Below are 15,574 nucleotides of genomic sequence, written 5' to 3'. Positions count from 1 at the left end.
TCCCCTCCTGATGTTGTGTCTCTGTCTCTTTCACTTTCTCTCTACCGAGTTTCAGATTCCTCTAAGAGACTGGGAATTTCCCACAGTTCTGCCAAACGCATCACTGATGAACCCTCTGCCCTTATAAACAGGGCCAGGCCCAGTAACCCACCATCTCTAACATCTGGGAGGGAATAAGGAAAAGATTCCAAACTTTTCCTCCATACCTTGCCCCAAACACCCCAGAACTTGACGGTTTTGGAAGCCGTGGAGCTCCAGAGCTGAAGAAATCCAAAACAGCAACCAGTAGCAATGGACACTCTTCAGCTGTATTTACCAGACCTTAAGGTTGCCTATAGAAAACTTGGCCAGTACCAAAGATTCCAGCAACCCAGAAAGAAAGATGGCACATTCGAAAGGAAGGGGATTGAAAGGTAAGTCATGCAGACTGATTGTTTCCATCAAGGCAGAGTTTTGGGATTTTTTCATTAAAAAAAAAAACTCACTGTGATTATTAGACATGATACTATCTCTATTTCAACACTGCATTTAGAAATGAAGATTTGGGGCCAGGCGTGGTAGCACACACCTGTAATCCCAATGGCTCGGGAGGCTGAGGCAGGAGGATTGTGAGTTCAAAGCCAGCCTCAGCTACTTAGTGAGGTGCTGAGCAACTCAAGGAGACCCTGTCTCTAAATAAAATACAAAATAGGGCTGGGGATGGGGCTCAGTGGTCCAGTGGCCCTGAGTTCAATCCCTGGTACCCACCCACAAAAAAAGAAAGAAAAAGAAAAAAATGAAGATTTAACATGGCCTAAGGAGAAGGAGGTACTGCTTTAGCTCAGGAAGCTTAGTGCTATAAGGGAAGCCTCATTTCATGATCTGAAAGTTTTAAATGGGAAAACCTTTACTCTCCACTTGAATTTCATGTTTTAAAGTGTCCTATTCAGAGATGAAAGGAAGTACTGACGCTAAGTTGATATTTTCAGCATCAGAATTAAAGTCTTGTCATATCCCTGCAAATAATAGTATTTTGAAAATTCATTAGTGCATCTTTCAGAATAAATTCACAATCAATGCTTCCTATTCCTTGTCCTAGCAAATTTGACTGATCCGATTTCACCAGTACACACTCTTTAATGAAACATCAAAACAGTCTTAGACCTGGCATTTCTCAACAATGACAAAACCATGAAGACAGGCATAAAATATTCCAAACATAATACCTTTTAATTTTGAAAATCAGTGTGGTGGTTTTATTTTCTAGTTTCTTAGGCTGCTGAGCAGACTCGTGAGCTACAGCTCAGAGATATAGATGTGAGATGTTTTTATGAGCCTTGAACATCAAACATCAAAGTTCCAAACTTCCATGGACAAAATGAAATATTGCACTTTCAATAAGAAAGAGAGTGGCAAAATGAAGGCTGAGAAGCTCAATCCAGGTTACTGATGAATACAAGCAAAGAAAGCAAAGTCCTTGTTATATCTCTCTTATAAGGAGGAAGCAATACAACCAAATAGGTGAATTGCCAACAAAAATATTTAAAAACTTAAAAGGGGACTGGGTATGTTGGTGCCTACCTATAATACCAACAATTTGGGAGACTGAGGCAGGAAGATCTCAAGTTCAAAGCCAGCCTCAGCAGCTTAGCGAAGCCCTAAGGAACTCAGCGAGACCCTGTCTCTCTAAATAAAATGCAAAAAAATAAAAAAAGGCTGGGGATGGGGCTCAGTGGTTAAGCGCCCCTGGGTTCAGTCCCCAGTACCCCCCCCAAAAAATTTTTTTTCTTAAAGGGAAGAATTCTTTGCACAGCAGAAAGTACAGGGGTTCTATCTCTAGGCCCTGAAGCAAATCATCTTTGTTAATTATAAATACCTCAGGGATGGGAGTGGGAGACACAATTTTAGAGATTCAGAGACTAATTAGATGTGGCCTTCTTTCCAGAGCCTTCCTGAATCTCCTGAAATGGTATTTGTCTTGTTTTGCGTGAGTGGGGGAGTGTGTATGTTCATATTGATGGCAATATAAATTTAAATTTTTTTTAAATTACTCAGAGTCTTAGAGGGGGCTCGTGGGAGATTAATCCTAGCCATAAATTATCTTTGGGCAAATTAGAAAACGATGCTCCCTCCTAGGAACCCTGTATTGTCATCTACCAGAAAATTATTTTAATTCCTCTGCACCACTGTAAGGACTAACACCGCTCTGAAGTTGTGTGTGTCCAATCTGCAGAGCTCTGTCCACGCTCCCAGAAAGAAGCTGCTAGCCCATGAGGTCACCGTCTTTGGACTCTCTCTTTGCCTTTTACATTCTCACCACACTGATCCCATCTACATGCTAATAAAGGCTGCCATTTATTGAATAATTTATTAGATGTCAAGTACATAAATTCTTCTTCCCTCTACCCTTTCTTTCTTTTTTTTTTCTTTTGGTACTGAGCACCTTCTCACAGAGCTGCACCCCATCCCGGGCCCATTTTATTTTTTCATTTTGAGATAGGGTCTCCTAAGTTGCTGAGGGCTTGACTCACGCTTGCCGTCCTCCTGATTCAACCTCCCAAGTAGCCAGGATTTCAGGTGTGTGCCACTACTCCCAGAAAATGATTTCCTTTTTTTTTTTTTCTCACATGTCGGAGTACACCCATTTTTCAAAAGAGAAAACCAAAGTTTAGAGAGGTTAAATAACACATAAATAAAAGGACACACAATTAGGAATTATGTTCCTAGTGAGACCAAGATCATTGAAACTCCTTTGTGTGCACTCCCATGGATGAACTGCTTCCCATGGATGAGGATGTCCATCAGATGCTGAAAGATCTAGGCTCAGTTTAGAACAGTGCTTTGCTGAAGCGTAGGACATATACTACTGGTGGTATCTGAGATATTGTAGGTAGTACATGGAGAACATTTTTAATGGCTACTAATTTATTTTAACCCATATCAGAAATATATTATATTATATATCATATATGTAACATAATATAATATATCATGATCATAGTATAACACATTGTACTACAGTTATGATAATCATAATATATTGTGATTGGGGTTTTACCTGAGAGATGAATATTTATGCACACAAAAGCCTATACGCAGACATGTATAGCAGCTTTATTCATAATAGCCACGAACGATGTAAATGTTCTTCACTGAGTGATGGTTAAATAAACTGTGATACATCTCAGTTTCTCAGGGTGTAGCTGAATGGTAGAGCCCTCTCCTGGCATTCAAGAAGTCCTGGGTTTCATGCAGAGAATAGGAAAAAAAAAAAAGCAGGTTATATTCATATGATCCTGTTTGTATAACATTCTTAAAAGGATAAAAATTATGCAAAAATTACATCTTACTGGTTGCCAGGGTGAAGGAGAAGGTGAGGGCAAGTGGTTAGTGGGTGTGGCTGTGAGAGGAGGGATTCTAGCTCCCATGAAACCTTCTGTGTCTTGATGGCATTAACGTCAGCATTCCAATCATGATCATGTAGCACAGTTTTGTAAGATGTTACTGTTTGGGAAAATTGAGTGAAGAGGACGCAGGATTTTCCAGTAGGGTCTCTCTGAGTTGCTTAGGACCTTGCTAAGTTGCTGAGGCTGGCTTTGAACTCGCGATCCTCCTGCCTCAGCCTCCTGAGCCACAGGGATGACAGGTGTGCACCACTGTGCCTGGCCAGTATTATTTCTTATAACTGTATGTGAATCTACAGTTGACTCAAAATAAAAAGGTTAATTAAAACAAAAACCTCAGATTTCAATAATAGTATTGTTTTGGATGAAGCTGACCCAAACCAGTTAATTGAAAAAATATTAGGCAAATAATTGTATCAGGGTCTGGCTGATACTGACTCTTGCATAGAGGTTAACAGCATGGTCCTGAGGATCATCCCAGCGTAAATTACGTAATATTCCCAAGCTTTAATTTTCTTCTTGTGTAAAATGGGGATGTTGGTGTAAGAATGACATTATGCAATACCCTACAAGGGCTTAAAAGATGAATTAGAGAACTCTCAGGAAGAGTTGTCTATGTTTATCACTAAAATATGCCCAAATCATGAAGATAGTACAGAAGTATTTGGAATTTTAGAAACATGAGTTGAAAGCATTTTACCTAAATGAGTGTTCTAGTGTAACTGCAGTGTGGGAAGGGTCTTAGAGATCATGTTCTTTATTGACTCTGCTAGTAAACTCTCATCTTTCATCATATTAGCCTCTAAATCCAGCAAACTCTATGTCATAGCACCATTGAAATAGGATTTCAATTTGTGAATATGAGCTAATAGATTCTTACAGTCACAGTCCTGGTTTAACATCTGCATTCTACCCTTGGTCAGTGAATTCAGCCTCTTTATGCCTGAGCTTACTCATTAATAAAATGAAGATAATAATATAATGTACGCCAAGTATGGTGGTGCATGCCTGTGATCCCAGCAGTTTAGGAGGCTGAGGAAGGAGGATGGCAAGTTCAAGGCCAACCTTACTACTTTTCGAGGTACTAAGCTACTCAGCAAGACCCTGTGTCTAAATAAAATATAAAAAGGGCTGTGGGGCTGGGGTTGTGGCTCAGTGGTAGAGCACTCTCCTAGTGCATGCAACCTAGGGAGGCCCTGGGTTCAATCCTCAGCACCACAAAAAATAAATAAATAAAAACAAAGGTATTGTGTACAACTAAAAGAAATATATATTAAAAAGTGGGGGGCTGGGGATGTGATTAAGCTCCCCTGGGTTCAATCACTGGCACAAAAATATAATATATATTTGTACATTTCTATTTATTTTTAAATATATATTTTATATATAAAATACATATTTATATATATGAATATATATATGTGTGCATACGTACACATTTTTTTCTTTTGTGTCAGGGATTGAACCCAGCACCACACTTCCTACGGTACTATGACGATCCGGTGAAATAGCGGCTGAATTGTACTCACTATCATTTGTTGATGAAGCATCAAATTGTTGCTTTGGCTTTATTGTTATTATTATTATTATTATTATTATTATTATTATTTCCTGTAATCTGATCCTTTTCCTTCAGTTTCATTTTTTGGAATTGCATCATTTGTTTACATTTGAAGTTTTGCCTTTAATGAACTTCAGTTATTCATTTTAAACTTCTCAATGTCTTCGATGCGAGCTATTTTGATTCTCTTTAGATGGCACAGAGCTGCATCTACCCATTTCGTAAAACAAAATTTGTTGTTCCCCAGAGAGAAATCCTTCAGTGAAAGTGACCCGGGATCTCGTGCCAGCCAGCAAAATCAGAAACCAAAATGGGCGAAGAGAATGAAGACTTCGTTTAGGAGGATGCTGTCCCACAAGGGCAGAGGCAAGCCAACCAGCAGCAGCAGAGAGGGCTCCACTCTCCATGGGAAAGCCCTGGGTCCCAACGCACAAGGCCTTCTTCCTAGGATTGTCAGGGAGCTTACTTCTTCCAAGTTGTTTACCAAACCAAGAGTGGGAGAGCGCACACAGAATGGTAATAACCATGGCCACTGATCCACACGTGCCCGACCCAAGACAGACAGGGGAACAAGATGGAGCCTTTTGCTACCGGCAATACTTTGGATCCTGTTTTAATCAGCCTTTTTGTTGCTGTGACCAGAAGACCCGACAAGAACAATTACAGAAAGAAAAGTTTGTTTGTGTGCTAATGGTTTCAGAGGTCTAAGACCAGAGATGGCCGGGCTCCATTCCTCAGGGCCTCAGAAGACAGAGCGTGGTGGCAGAAGTGTGTGGCAGAGGCCAGTAGCTGGGAACATGGCACCAGGAAGCAGAGAGACGGAGCTCTGCCTGACTAGGACAAAATATCAGCCCCAAGGCACACCCCAGAGCCCACCTCCTCCAGCCACACCCCACCTGCCTCCTGTCACCGCTCAGTTAATCCCACTGTGGGGGGAGAGGGTGATCAGTTCACCCTTTAGATTAAGGCCCTCAGAAGCCAGACATTTCACCTTTAAACTTTGTCTCACACATGAGCTTTTGGGAGACACCTCACATCCAAACCATAACAGATGTTGAATGTCCCCAAAGACATGTTTACAGGCTTGTTTCCACAAGTTCATGCTATTGGGAGGTGGGGCCTACTAGGAGGTCCTTAGTCACTGGGGTTGTACCCTGAAAGGGCATTTGGGGACTTCTGTCCCTTTCTCTTTCTCGTTTGCTTCCTGGTTTTGTTCCACCATGTGCTTCCCCCCATTGCCATCCAGCATCCCTACCAAAGGCCTAAAAGCCATGAGTCTATGTGATCATGGACTAAAATCTCTAAAACCGTGAGCCAAAACAAACCTTTTCTCTTCACAAAGTCAATGATCTCAGGTATTCCATTACAGTGATAGAAAGTAGAACGCTGACTAACACACCATCCAAAGTATGGCAACTCCCAGGGGCTAGTTTAAAATGTAGAATCTCGGGTTCCTCCCAGGTCTATTGAGTCAGAAGCTGCATTTCCGGTAAGATCCCCAGTTGACTCGTGTACGCTTGGAGAAGCACTGGATTAGGTTGACTTTATGGTTCTTCCAAGTCCTACTAGTTACTGGTCTAGTCAGTAAAGTAACTCACTATTTAAATAGATATGCACACAGATGCATATGTGTGTATGTGTACATACATATATATTAGAAAATCAAACTAAAGTGGAGCCATGCACTGTGTTGTGTGCCTGTCATCCCAGTAGCTTGGAAGGATGAGGCAGGAGGATCGTGAGTTCAAAGCCAGCCTCAGCAACTTAGCTGAGGCCCTAAGCAACTCAATGAGACCCTGTCTCTAAATAAAATATAAAAAAGGGCTGGGGATGGGGCTCAGTGGCTAAGCTCCCCTAGGTTCAATCTTTGTTACTAAAACAGCAACAAAACAAAAAACTAAATGGGATTTTATTTCTGGAGAAAATGGTGATACAGCCTTTCAAATGTTGACTTCCAACAGTGGAGGGCATAGGGAGAATAAATGAATAAAATTTGTGATTGGTGGGTCAGAAAGGAAGTTTGATTTTTTTTTTTTTTTGCATCTACTTTTTATGTACTGTGTGGAAGGATCAATATTTGAACTATTAACTTCCAAATCTTTATTTTTTCTTTTGCAGTACAGTAATGCTGTTGTTTGGAGTTCTATAAAATTACGACTAATAGTATCACCAAAGTTTGCATTCTCCTTTGTAGCTTTTTTTAAAAAATCAATAGTCTTTGTATTTTAGAGCATTTTTAGGTTGACAGAAAAATTGAGCAGAAAATGCAGAGAGTTCCTGTATAATCTTCTTTCTCTCCCCTACTTCTAGATTTTCCCCTATTATTAACATCTTGCCTTGGTATGATAGCTTTGCCATATTGATGAGCCAATATTGATACATTATTATCAATCAAAGTTCACAACTTTCATTAGGGTTCATTCTTTATGTTGTACAGCTTTGTGGGATTTGATAAATATATAATGTCATTTGGGTCATGTGTCCATGATTACAGTCTCCTATTCAATAATTTCATTGCCTGAAATATCTCCTGTGTTTTTAATCCTTTTGGCATAGTAGCAGGGAACATATGCAGCCCGGTAACGTCACATTTTATACGTGATTGGCCGGCAGTCCTGGATTTTCCAGGGATGGGAGGACCCAAAGAAACAAACAAACAAAAAATTGATGGCTTCCAGCTGACTGATTGCCTTTTCAAACAAACTCTGTCTTCTGGAAAAAATAGTTGCTAATATAAGCATCCAAGCATCTAGCAATTACCTGGCAGGGGTTGACCTGTATATTTCTGTCGAAAATAACAAAGAGGATGTACTTCTATATACCGGTGGGACCAGAGCTGGAGAGTCTAGATTTCTCCAGAAAACATGCCCATCCTTTAGGATGCAGCTCAAACATTATTACCTTGTGTTTGCTGTGGCCCAAAGACAGTTTTCTATTGAACTCCAGAATTTTTTTTGGGGGGGGAATACCAGAGATTGAACCCAGGGGGCTTAACCACTGAGCCACATCTTCAGCACTTTTAAAAATTGTTTTTTATTTTGAGACAGGTTTTGCTAAATTGCTTGGGACCTTGCTAAATTGCTAAGGCTGGCTTTGAGCTTGTAATCCTCCTGTCTCAGCCTCCTGAGCAGCTGGGATTACAGGGGCGCACCACTGCACCCAGCCAGAACATATTTTTTACCTACTTAATAAAATGTCTGCAAAAGTGTTTATTATTATGCCGATCGCAGAATTAGGGCTCAATTAGCAAACAGAACAGATGTGGCCCCTGCCCTCATGGAGTTATAACATAGAGGGACTTAAACATTATGCATATAATTGTATTTGAGGCAAAGTGGAAGCCCAGGGTGCTAGGGAAATGGATGCTCTCGTTTTAGGGGGGCTTTCAGAAAGGTCTCCCTGAAGAAAGAAAGGATGATAAAACTGAGATCTGAAAGATGCCTAAAGTTAGATAAGGAAAGAGTGGGATAGCAGTTTTCCAAAAAGAAGGAAGAGCATGTTCAAGCCTTAATATCAAGAGAGGATCAAACATAACCACAAAATGAAAACAACAAGCCAGTGGCAGGTGGAGGGCATTGGAACAGAGAGAACCCGGAGGGTCTGGTTGGAGGAGGTGGTGAGGATGTGGTAGACCACATTAAAAATTTCTAACTTTCTCCCAACAGTGATCAGAAACCATTGAACCCAGCTGGGGATTTATTAACCTGATTTATATTTTTAAAAGATAGCTGTGGCTGCAGAGTAGAGACTGTACAAGACGAGGGCAAGACCAGTACAGTAAGAATAGTGGACCGTAATTCAAGCATTCGGGACATTTGTGGACGTGGAGAACAGGGAAGATGGAAGAGTTTCCTGCTGGAGGTAGAAGCAACATTTGCCAAGATTAGAAGCAATGGGTTGGATTGGAGTCATCAGTTCTAGTTAGAGTTTCTTTCTTTTTTGCACGGAGGTGAGAACTGAGGATTGAACCCAGGGGCACTTGACCACTGAGCCCCATCCCCAGCCCTATTTTGTATTTTATTTAGAGACAGGGTCTCACTGAGTTGCTTAGGGCCTCAGTTATGCTGAGGCTGGCTTTGAACTCACGATCCTCCTGCCTCAGCCTCCTGAGCCGCTGGGATTAAAGGTATGTGCCACTGCACCTGGCCTGGTCAGAGTTTCTGAGTTGAGGTCCTTGCAGAATAAGTAGGTGGTGGTGTCAAGTAGTTAATGTATCTTTATTGAAATCTGATGCTTCCAGAAAAGTCCTTATCAAGGGACCTTAAGCAGGACAAGATGATTTTGGGTGCTGCACCCAGTGTGAAGTGACTCTGAAACACAGCAAATTGCAAACCCCTTGTTCCCAATACCATTACTCCTTTTAGTATAATCAAGGAAAAGTGTCATTTTTTACCTCCCCCACCACTTTTTTAATAAAGGAAGAGTAACCTCAAGTTCAGGGCCTTCTGCAGAAAATGACATGATTTTGTTTTTTACCACATAAATTTTAATGCCTATTTGTGATACTGGTTTTCAATTTATGGTAGTATTTTAAAGTTGCCTTTATATGAAAGAAAACATTTGACCCTTGACTTGCTGAGTCTGGTAAATTATATCCCACACTTATATGATTATGTCAAAATGAACCTCAAATATTATGTTTAATAAGAAGACACTAATAAAAACATTAAAAAGAAAAAATAAAGTTGCCTTTATAAACACACTTATTGAGTTAGGAACTGAATTGTTATAAAGAAAATATTATGAAATTCAGGGTTCACATGGCTCCCGGATGTGGGGAAAAAAACATTCAAATGGTATGTGAGTGACTAAGTTCTGGCCACATTTCTAGAAAACACATTTAAATTCTGCTCTAGTCAACAATAAATACTCAAACTACTTGAAGATTACTATTATAATAATTCAATGAACACAGAGAGATCTTAGTGACTCAAAGTGTGGTAGATACTTAGCAGGTACTGTTTTTTTTTTTTTTTTCAGAAGATAGAAGGGTCTTACTTTAGATGGATCAGAGAAGGTTCTGCAAGAGGTTGCTTCTTCTAATTCTGCAATGTTAAAGTGCAAGCATTGCAGGTGTGAGGCTAAGCCTCTGAGAGAGACCGGTATCCACTTTGTCAGGATTGGGATGATGCCTGCAAGGCTCAAGATCACATAAGGCAAATGTGTGCGGTAGAGGCAGCAGTGTATATTGCTCTCTTTCAGGAATCATTTCAAATAGGAAGAATAGGTTTATCCCTGTGTTCTTCAATGGGTCTTTTTTCTTCTTTTTCCAAGCAACTATACAACTTGATGTTGTAGAAGCCGAGACAGAGGAGATAACCCAAGGAAATACGCTCCTTCGGGCCAAGAAAACCACCAAGCGCTTATCTGTGACATCTCTTCCTTCGGGGATGCAAAAGGTAAAATGCTTAAAAAAAAAAACACACACACACACACACACACACACAAAAACTTGCCTCTAAAGACCTGCAAATAAGAACATTAATGGATTAAAAAAAAAAAAAAAAAAGAGTTCTCTCCTACCATAGTCCCCTATAGTAAATCCTTTAAATCTGCTGTTTGTGTCTTTTCTCCAAGAATTTAGGGCTCAGAGAGAGGGGCGTCCAGGTCTGATTCCTCTACTTCTAAGCTCAAACTCTTCAGCTCCTACTATAGCCTGGGCAACAGGGGAGTTTGGAACTTCATGCTGACTTGCTCAACTGTTCAATGTCAAGTTAGTATGTTAGTCATTTGGCCTCTCCCTGTGTGCTGTGTGGAGAGGAATTCACAAGACCAGTGCTGTCCATCCAATCAACGTTCTGAGACAACACAGCTTTCATTGTCCAGTCAAGTAGCCATTCGCTACATGAGGCTTTTGAGACTTTGAAATGTGGCCAGGGCCACTGAGGAACTGAGTTTTTCATTTCATTTCATTTTAATTGATATTCAATTGAATTAATTGAAATGGCCACATGTACAGCATAAACAGTGCCATGCTAGATGGTATGTATAAACTTTAGTTACCCAGATTATTTTTTTAAATGTCATAATTTAATTTAAAAAAACTGGATTTTTATTTTCCTTCCTTTCTTTCTTTAAACAGGTGGGTCTTATTATGTTGCCCTTGCCGATGATTATTGCCCCCCACCACTTTGGTACCAGGAATTGAACTCAAGGGGGCTTAACCACTGAGCTACATCTCCATCCCTTTTTAAAATACAGTTTATTTAGAGACAGGATTATGTTAAGGTGCTTAGGACCTTGCTAACTTGCTGAGGCTGGCTTTCAACTTGTGATACTCCTGCTTCAGCCTCCCAAGCCCCTGGATTACAGGAGTGCACTGCTGCAATAAGGTCCCCCGGGCTGGTCTTAAACTCCTGAGGTCAAGCCATTCTTCTCCCTTAGCCTCCCAAGTACCTGAGTAGCTGAGACTCCAGTTCATGAGCCGTTTTTTTTTTCTTTTTCTTTTTGGTAACTGGAATTGAACTTAGGAGTTCCACCACCAAGCTACATTTTCAGACCTTTGTTTTTGTTTTTTTTGACAGGATCTCCTTAAGTTGCTAAGGCTGGTCTTGAACTTATGATCCTGCCACAGCCTCCCAAGTTCCTGGGATTACAGGCATACACCATCACACCCAGCAGCCCAGACTATTTTTTAAAAATAGAAACCTGACCTATTATTGTTTTATGTATATTAAGCACTTACTCAGCTTGCTACTATGGGCGCAGTGGCACACGCCTGTGATCCCAGCTATGTAAAAGATTGGCAGGAGGAACACAAGTTCAAAGCCAGACTTAGCAACTTAGTGAGACCCTATTTCAAAGCAAAAATTTAAAAGGAAGGTGGGGGGAGACTGAGGAGTAGCTTAGTGGCAGAGAGCCTCTGGGTTCAATCCCCAGTACTTCAAAAACAAAACAAAACAAAAAAGCAAAAATCCTGACATTATGTTCCAAGCCCTGTTCTAAGTGCTTTTAAAATATCAGCTCCAATAATTATTGCAACATCCCTATAAGATAGGTAGCAAAAACTGTCCTTATTTTAGGGATGATTCTCAGAGGTTAAGTAATTTGCCCAATTGAGTAGAAAGCCAAGTTTCCAAGGAAAGATAAAAATGGATAAATCTAGCTTTAATTAAATAAGAATTTCATGCCTCAAAATACAGCAAACCTAGCTCTAGAGTCCCCCTGGCACTTTTTTTTTTAAAGAGTACTCAGGGTTGCAAGCATGTTAAGCACATACTCTACCAATGAGCTACACTTCTAGCCCCTCAGTCACAATTACTATGCTATGTATTAATTGTACTAATTTCTTGGTTTAATATGGTAGCCAATAGCCACATGTGACTATTTACATTAATTGAAATTAGATGAAATTAAAAATCCAGGTCCTCAGTTGTACTAGCTCCATTTCAAGTGGTTTATAACCACAGGTAGGTAGTAGCATTTGTATTGGGAATAGCACTGATAGAGTATGCCCAGATTCAAAGCAAGTTTTATCAAACAGCACTCTGGAACATTGCTGTCAGAGTGAACCCATATTAACTTTGAATTTGGCCGCTTGCATGCAAAATTCATATCTATTGTGCTCCTACTATGTTCTGGGCAATTTCTAGTTTGTGGGGCTAACAGAGACAATGGTCTTAGTTTTGTGGCACTCACGGGCTAATAGAGGAGAAATACTGTGTGCCATAGTATTGCAGAGCAGTGGGGCTATGGACAAGGTTTTGAATAGATGGCACTTGGACAAGTGGCCATCCATATGGGAAAAGAATGACATTGGATCCTTACTTCACAGCACATACAAAAATTAATTATTGTTGGTTTAAAGTAGGAAAGACAAATCTTAAAACTTCTGGAGGATAATATAAGTATCTTCATTATTTCAGGACAAGGACTTCCTAGTACACAACAGCATTGACCTTAAAGATAAAGATGGATAAATTTGGCTCTAATTAAAATAAGAATTTCATGTCTTGAAACACATTAAAGCAGAGATTAGCAACTGGTTATAAAAATTTTTGGTTTTCCCCCACAATGTTCTCAAAATTATATTTGAATCAATCATCCATGCTTGAAAATCAGACTATTTCAAATAAAAATCTAGATTTTTTTCAACTTTCTTTTGAAACATAGGGAGATTTGGAAACAAAGCAATTCCTCAGAGTAACCAGTAGGGGCAGCAAAGAGGCATCCACCTGCAGGCAACCTGTGTCAGGGCACACAGACCCATGGATCCTGGTTTACAAATCCTGCCTAGGTACTGGATTTAGTAAGAGTTGCAGTCAATGAACACACAGACATAACTTGGCAATTACTGAGTGGGGTAGATGCTCAGTAGGAAAAAGGACAAGATTTTCTGGAAGAGAAAACAGAAGGGTCTTGCTTTGGTTGGTGATCAGGGAAGGTCTTGCAAGTGGCATTTGAGCCAGGGCAAGCTGGCAGGGCAGCCGCGGTTCAGCAGATTGTAAGCTCCTGGTCAGGCAAAGGCTAGGACCCTGACATAATCCCACATCCTACTCTGTATAGATTTCACAATAATCCTTGTGCTAATTATTAAGTTCAAAGGAGGCAGTGGAACTCAGTAAGTCTAAAAAAGGCATATCAGCCAGAAGCCATGACCTAGGAATAATTTCCAACAGCAACACTCTCAGGACAGGTTACTTGTAGCCACCAAGCTAAGGACAGTGGGAAAGGTGTCAGGCATGGGGTAAAAAAGCACCCTGAGCTTTCTTTTTACGTCTGGAGTCATGACTGCCCTGAAAATAAGGAAACCTGCAGAAACGAGATCAAATTAACAACTGGATCCAGTGCTAATGAGCTTTCTGGGGGCACTGGTCCACATCAGCCCCACACTCTCACTGTGCTCAGCAGCTGCAGAGGCAATTTCTTCTTCTTTCCCTTACGAATGACCTGCTTTTTTCCCCTGACGCTGTATATTCTTTCGAAGCCAGACAATCTAATTTCTCTGCATCCTATAGCTCTCTTCAAAGGGAGCTCTGGGCACAAAGGAAATACAGGGGCATGGAGAATAATAAGAATATGGTCTTCAACCCAATGCTGTTATGTGGCCAATGTTCACTTTATGAAACAGTGTCCAAAGGGTGAGAATTCCTATTTAAGCATCATCATAGAAATAGCATTGGTATTTTCTGATCTGATCTGTTTTTGCATTTTTCTAATAGGTACCATATTCATCAAAGAAAAGACTACACTTTCCAACTCTTAAAAAAAAGAAACGTGAAATTCTGACAATAGAAGAGCTTCAGATGCAGGTAGTGGACAAAGGCTTTTACTTTCTGTGTGTGAAGCATCAGAGGACCCAACCTAACTAAACACATAGCCCTGAATATAATTAACAATTAGCAATAAGAAATAATGTTAGCAGGGCAGGGGGGCATTCTGAGAGTGGCCAAAGGGTTGCTAAGGGCACCTCGATGGTGCTGTGCCCCATAAATATTAAGTGAATTCCATTAAAATGAAAGCATACATGTAGACTTCTTAGAAGAAAAGAGATCACCTTTACCACCAGGGGGTAAATGTTATGTTTTAAAGCTCTGTTTTCTATGTCTTGAATTAGAATAACACTTAGGGGCTTGAAAACATCAGACATCTATCTCTTTGGTTTTGACAAGTGTTTCCAACACGTGGTTTCATCTGTCACAGGCGGATGACCTCAAAGAAACATTGTTGGATAAATCCATGAAACTGTTGGCCCAAAGACATGCTGAGCTTCAACAGTGTGAGCTTCTAGGAGATGAAATGCTTCAGTCTTCTAAGCAGTTCCAGAAGATATCCAAGAGAACCATGTGGAAGTATAAACTGAAAAATATGTGTTGCCCATGTACCTGCTGCTTCTGATTTTGTTTCTGACTAGATAAGAGCTAACTAACAAGAACAAATAAAAAAAAAAAAGCTAAAAAAATAAAAACAAATAAATATAAAAGAGCTAATTATGTAGGAACTTTTATTTTTTGGTACATAATCCTGAATAAATCTCTCTAGTGAATTAAAAGATAAGGGTGAATTTTAAAGAACATTCTCCAAGAATTTTTTAAAAAGGATCGCTTTTGAAAAATTGATATTTATGTCTGAGTCCATAGGCACAAACTTTTGCTTAATGATTCTCACTAATAATGAGAAAAATAAACTTTTGTCAGGGTACAGCAACTCTGCAAAGAAATTTCTCCTGAAACATGCCAGATGAAATCAGAGGAAGCATTTAAAGGTATTATGACACTCTTAATATGACTACTACTGAGCTAATTTTAAACTTTTCATTTTTAAATATAAAAAGTCTTATTAAAATTATAAAAACGTAACATAATGAAGGTATGATTCATGGAAAATGTCATGTCTTTGAACTAAAATAAATGGATGAGAATGGAACCTAACAAGAACTGCATGTGTAATACTTAAGAAAATTACAAACGATCCAGACTTAGTTCAATTTTTACGATTAAAAATTCCTTTATGCAAGATCATCTTAAACTATTTACTTCAAATAACTTTTCATTTTATAAATATATTTTTTGATTGAAAATGACTTCTAAAGGTCAAAACAGTAGAGAAAAAACTTAAAACATTTAACAACTACATTCTTTAAGTACTAGAGAGAGGGAGAGTGAAAGAGAAAGCAATGCCTATGGATTTA

General features: G+C 39.7%; 1 protein-coding gene across 1 annotated transcript; it reads left to right on the top strand.

The window, feature by feature from the left end:
• Positions 1–228: 228 nt before the first annotated feature.
• On the top strand, positions 229–14,798 carry C3H3orf49 (chromosome 3 C3orf49 homolog). The gene is made up of 5 exons (XM_026397847.2): positions 229–413; positions 5,138–5,460; positions 10,219–10,343; positions 14,106–14,195; positions 14,587–14,798. Exons 1-5 carry the CDS (start codon positions 292–294, stop codon positions 14,779–14,781), a joined length of 855 nt encoding a protein of 284 aa, XP_026253632.2. The 5' UTR covers positions 229–291; the 3' UTR covers positions 14,782–14,798.
• The last annotated feature ends 776 nt before the right edge of the window (positions 14,799–15,574 follow it).

Source organism: Urocitellus parryii, chromosome 3 (assembly GCF_045843805.1).
Source record: "Urocitellus parryii isolate mUroPar1 chromosome 3, mUroPar1.hap1, whole genome shotgun sequence".
Lineage (NCBI taxonomy): Eukaryota > Metazoa > Chordata > Mammalia > Rodentia > Sciuridae > Urocitellus > Urocitellus parryii.
This window is presented reverse-complemented; position numbering and strand designations above follow the sequence as displayed.

Bases quoted from the DNA above. Each gene is read 5' to 3' on its own strand.
- C3H3orf49 (XM_026397847.2), top strand. From the start codon at position 292: ATGGACACTCTTCAGCTGTATTTACCAGACCTTAAGGTTGCCTATAGA. The intron at 414-5,137 runs GTAAGTCATGCA...GATTCTCTTTAG, and splicing joins GAAAGGAAGGGGATTGAAAG to ATGGCACAGAGCTGCATCTA. The intron at 14,196-14,586 runs GTAGTGGACAAA...CATCTGTCACAG, and splicing joins TAGAAGAGCTTCAGATGCAG to GCGGATGACCTCAAAGAAAC.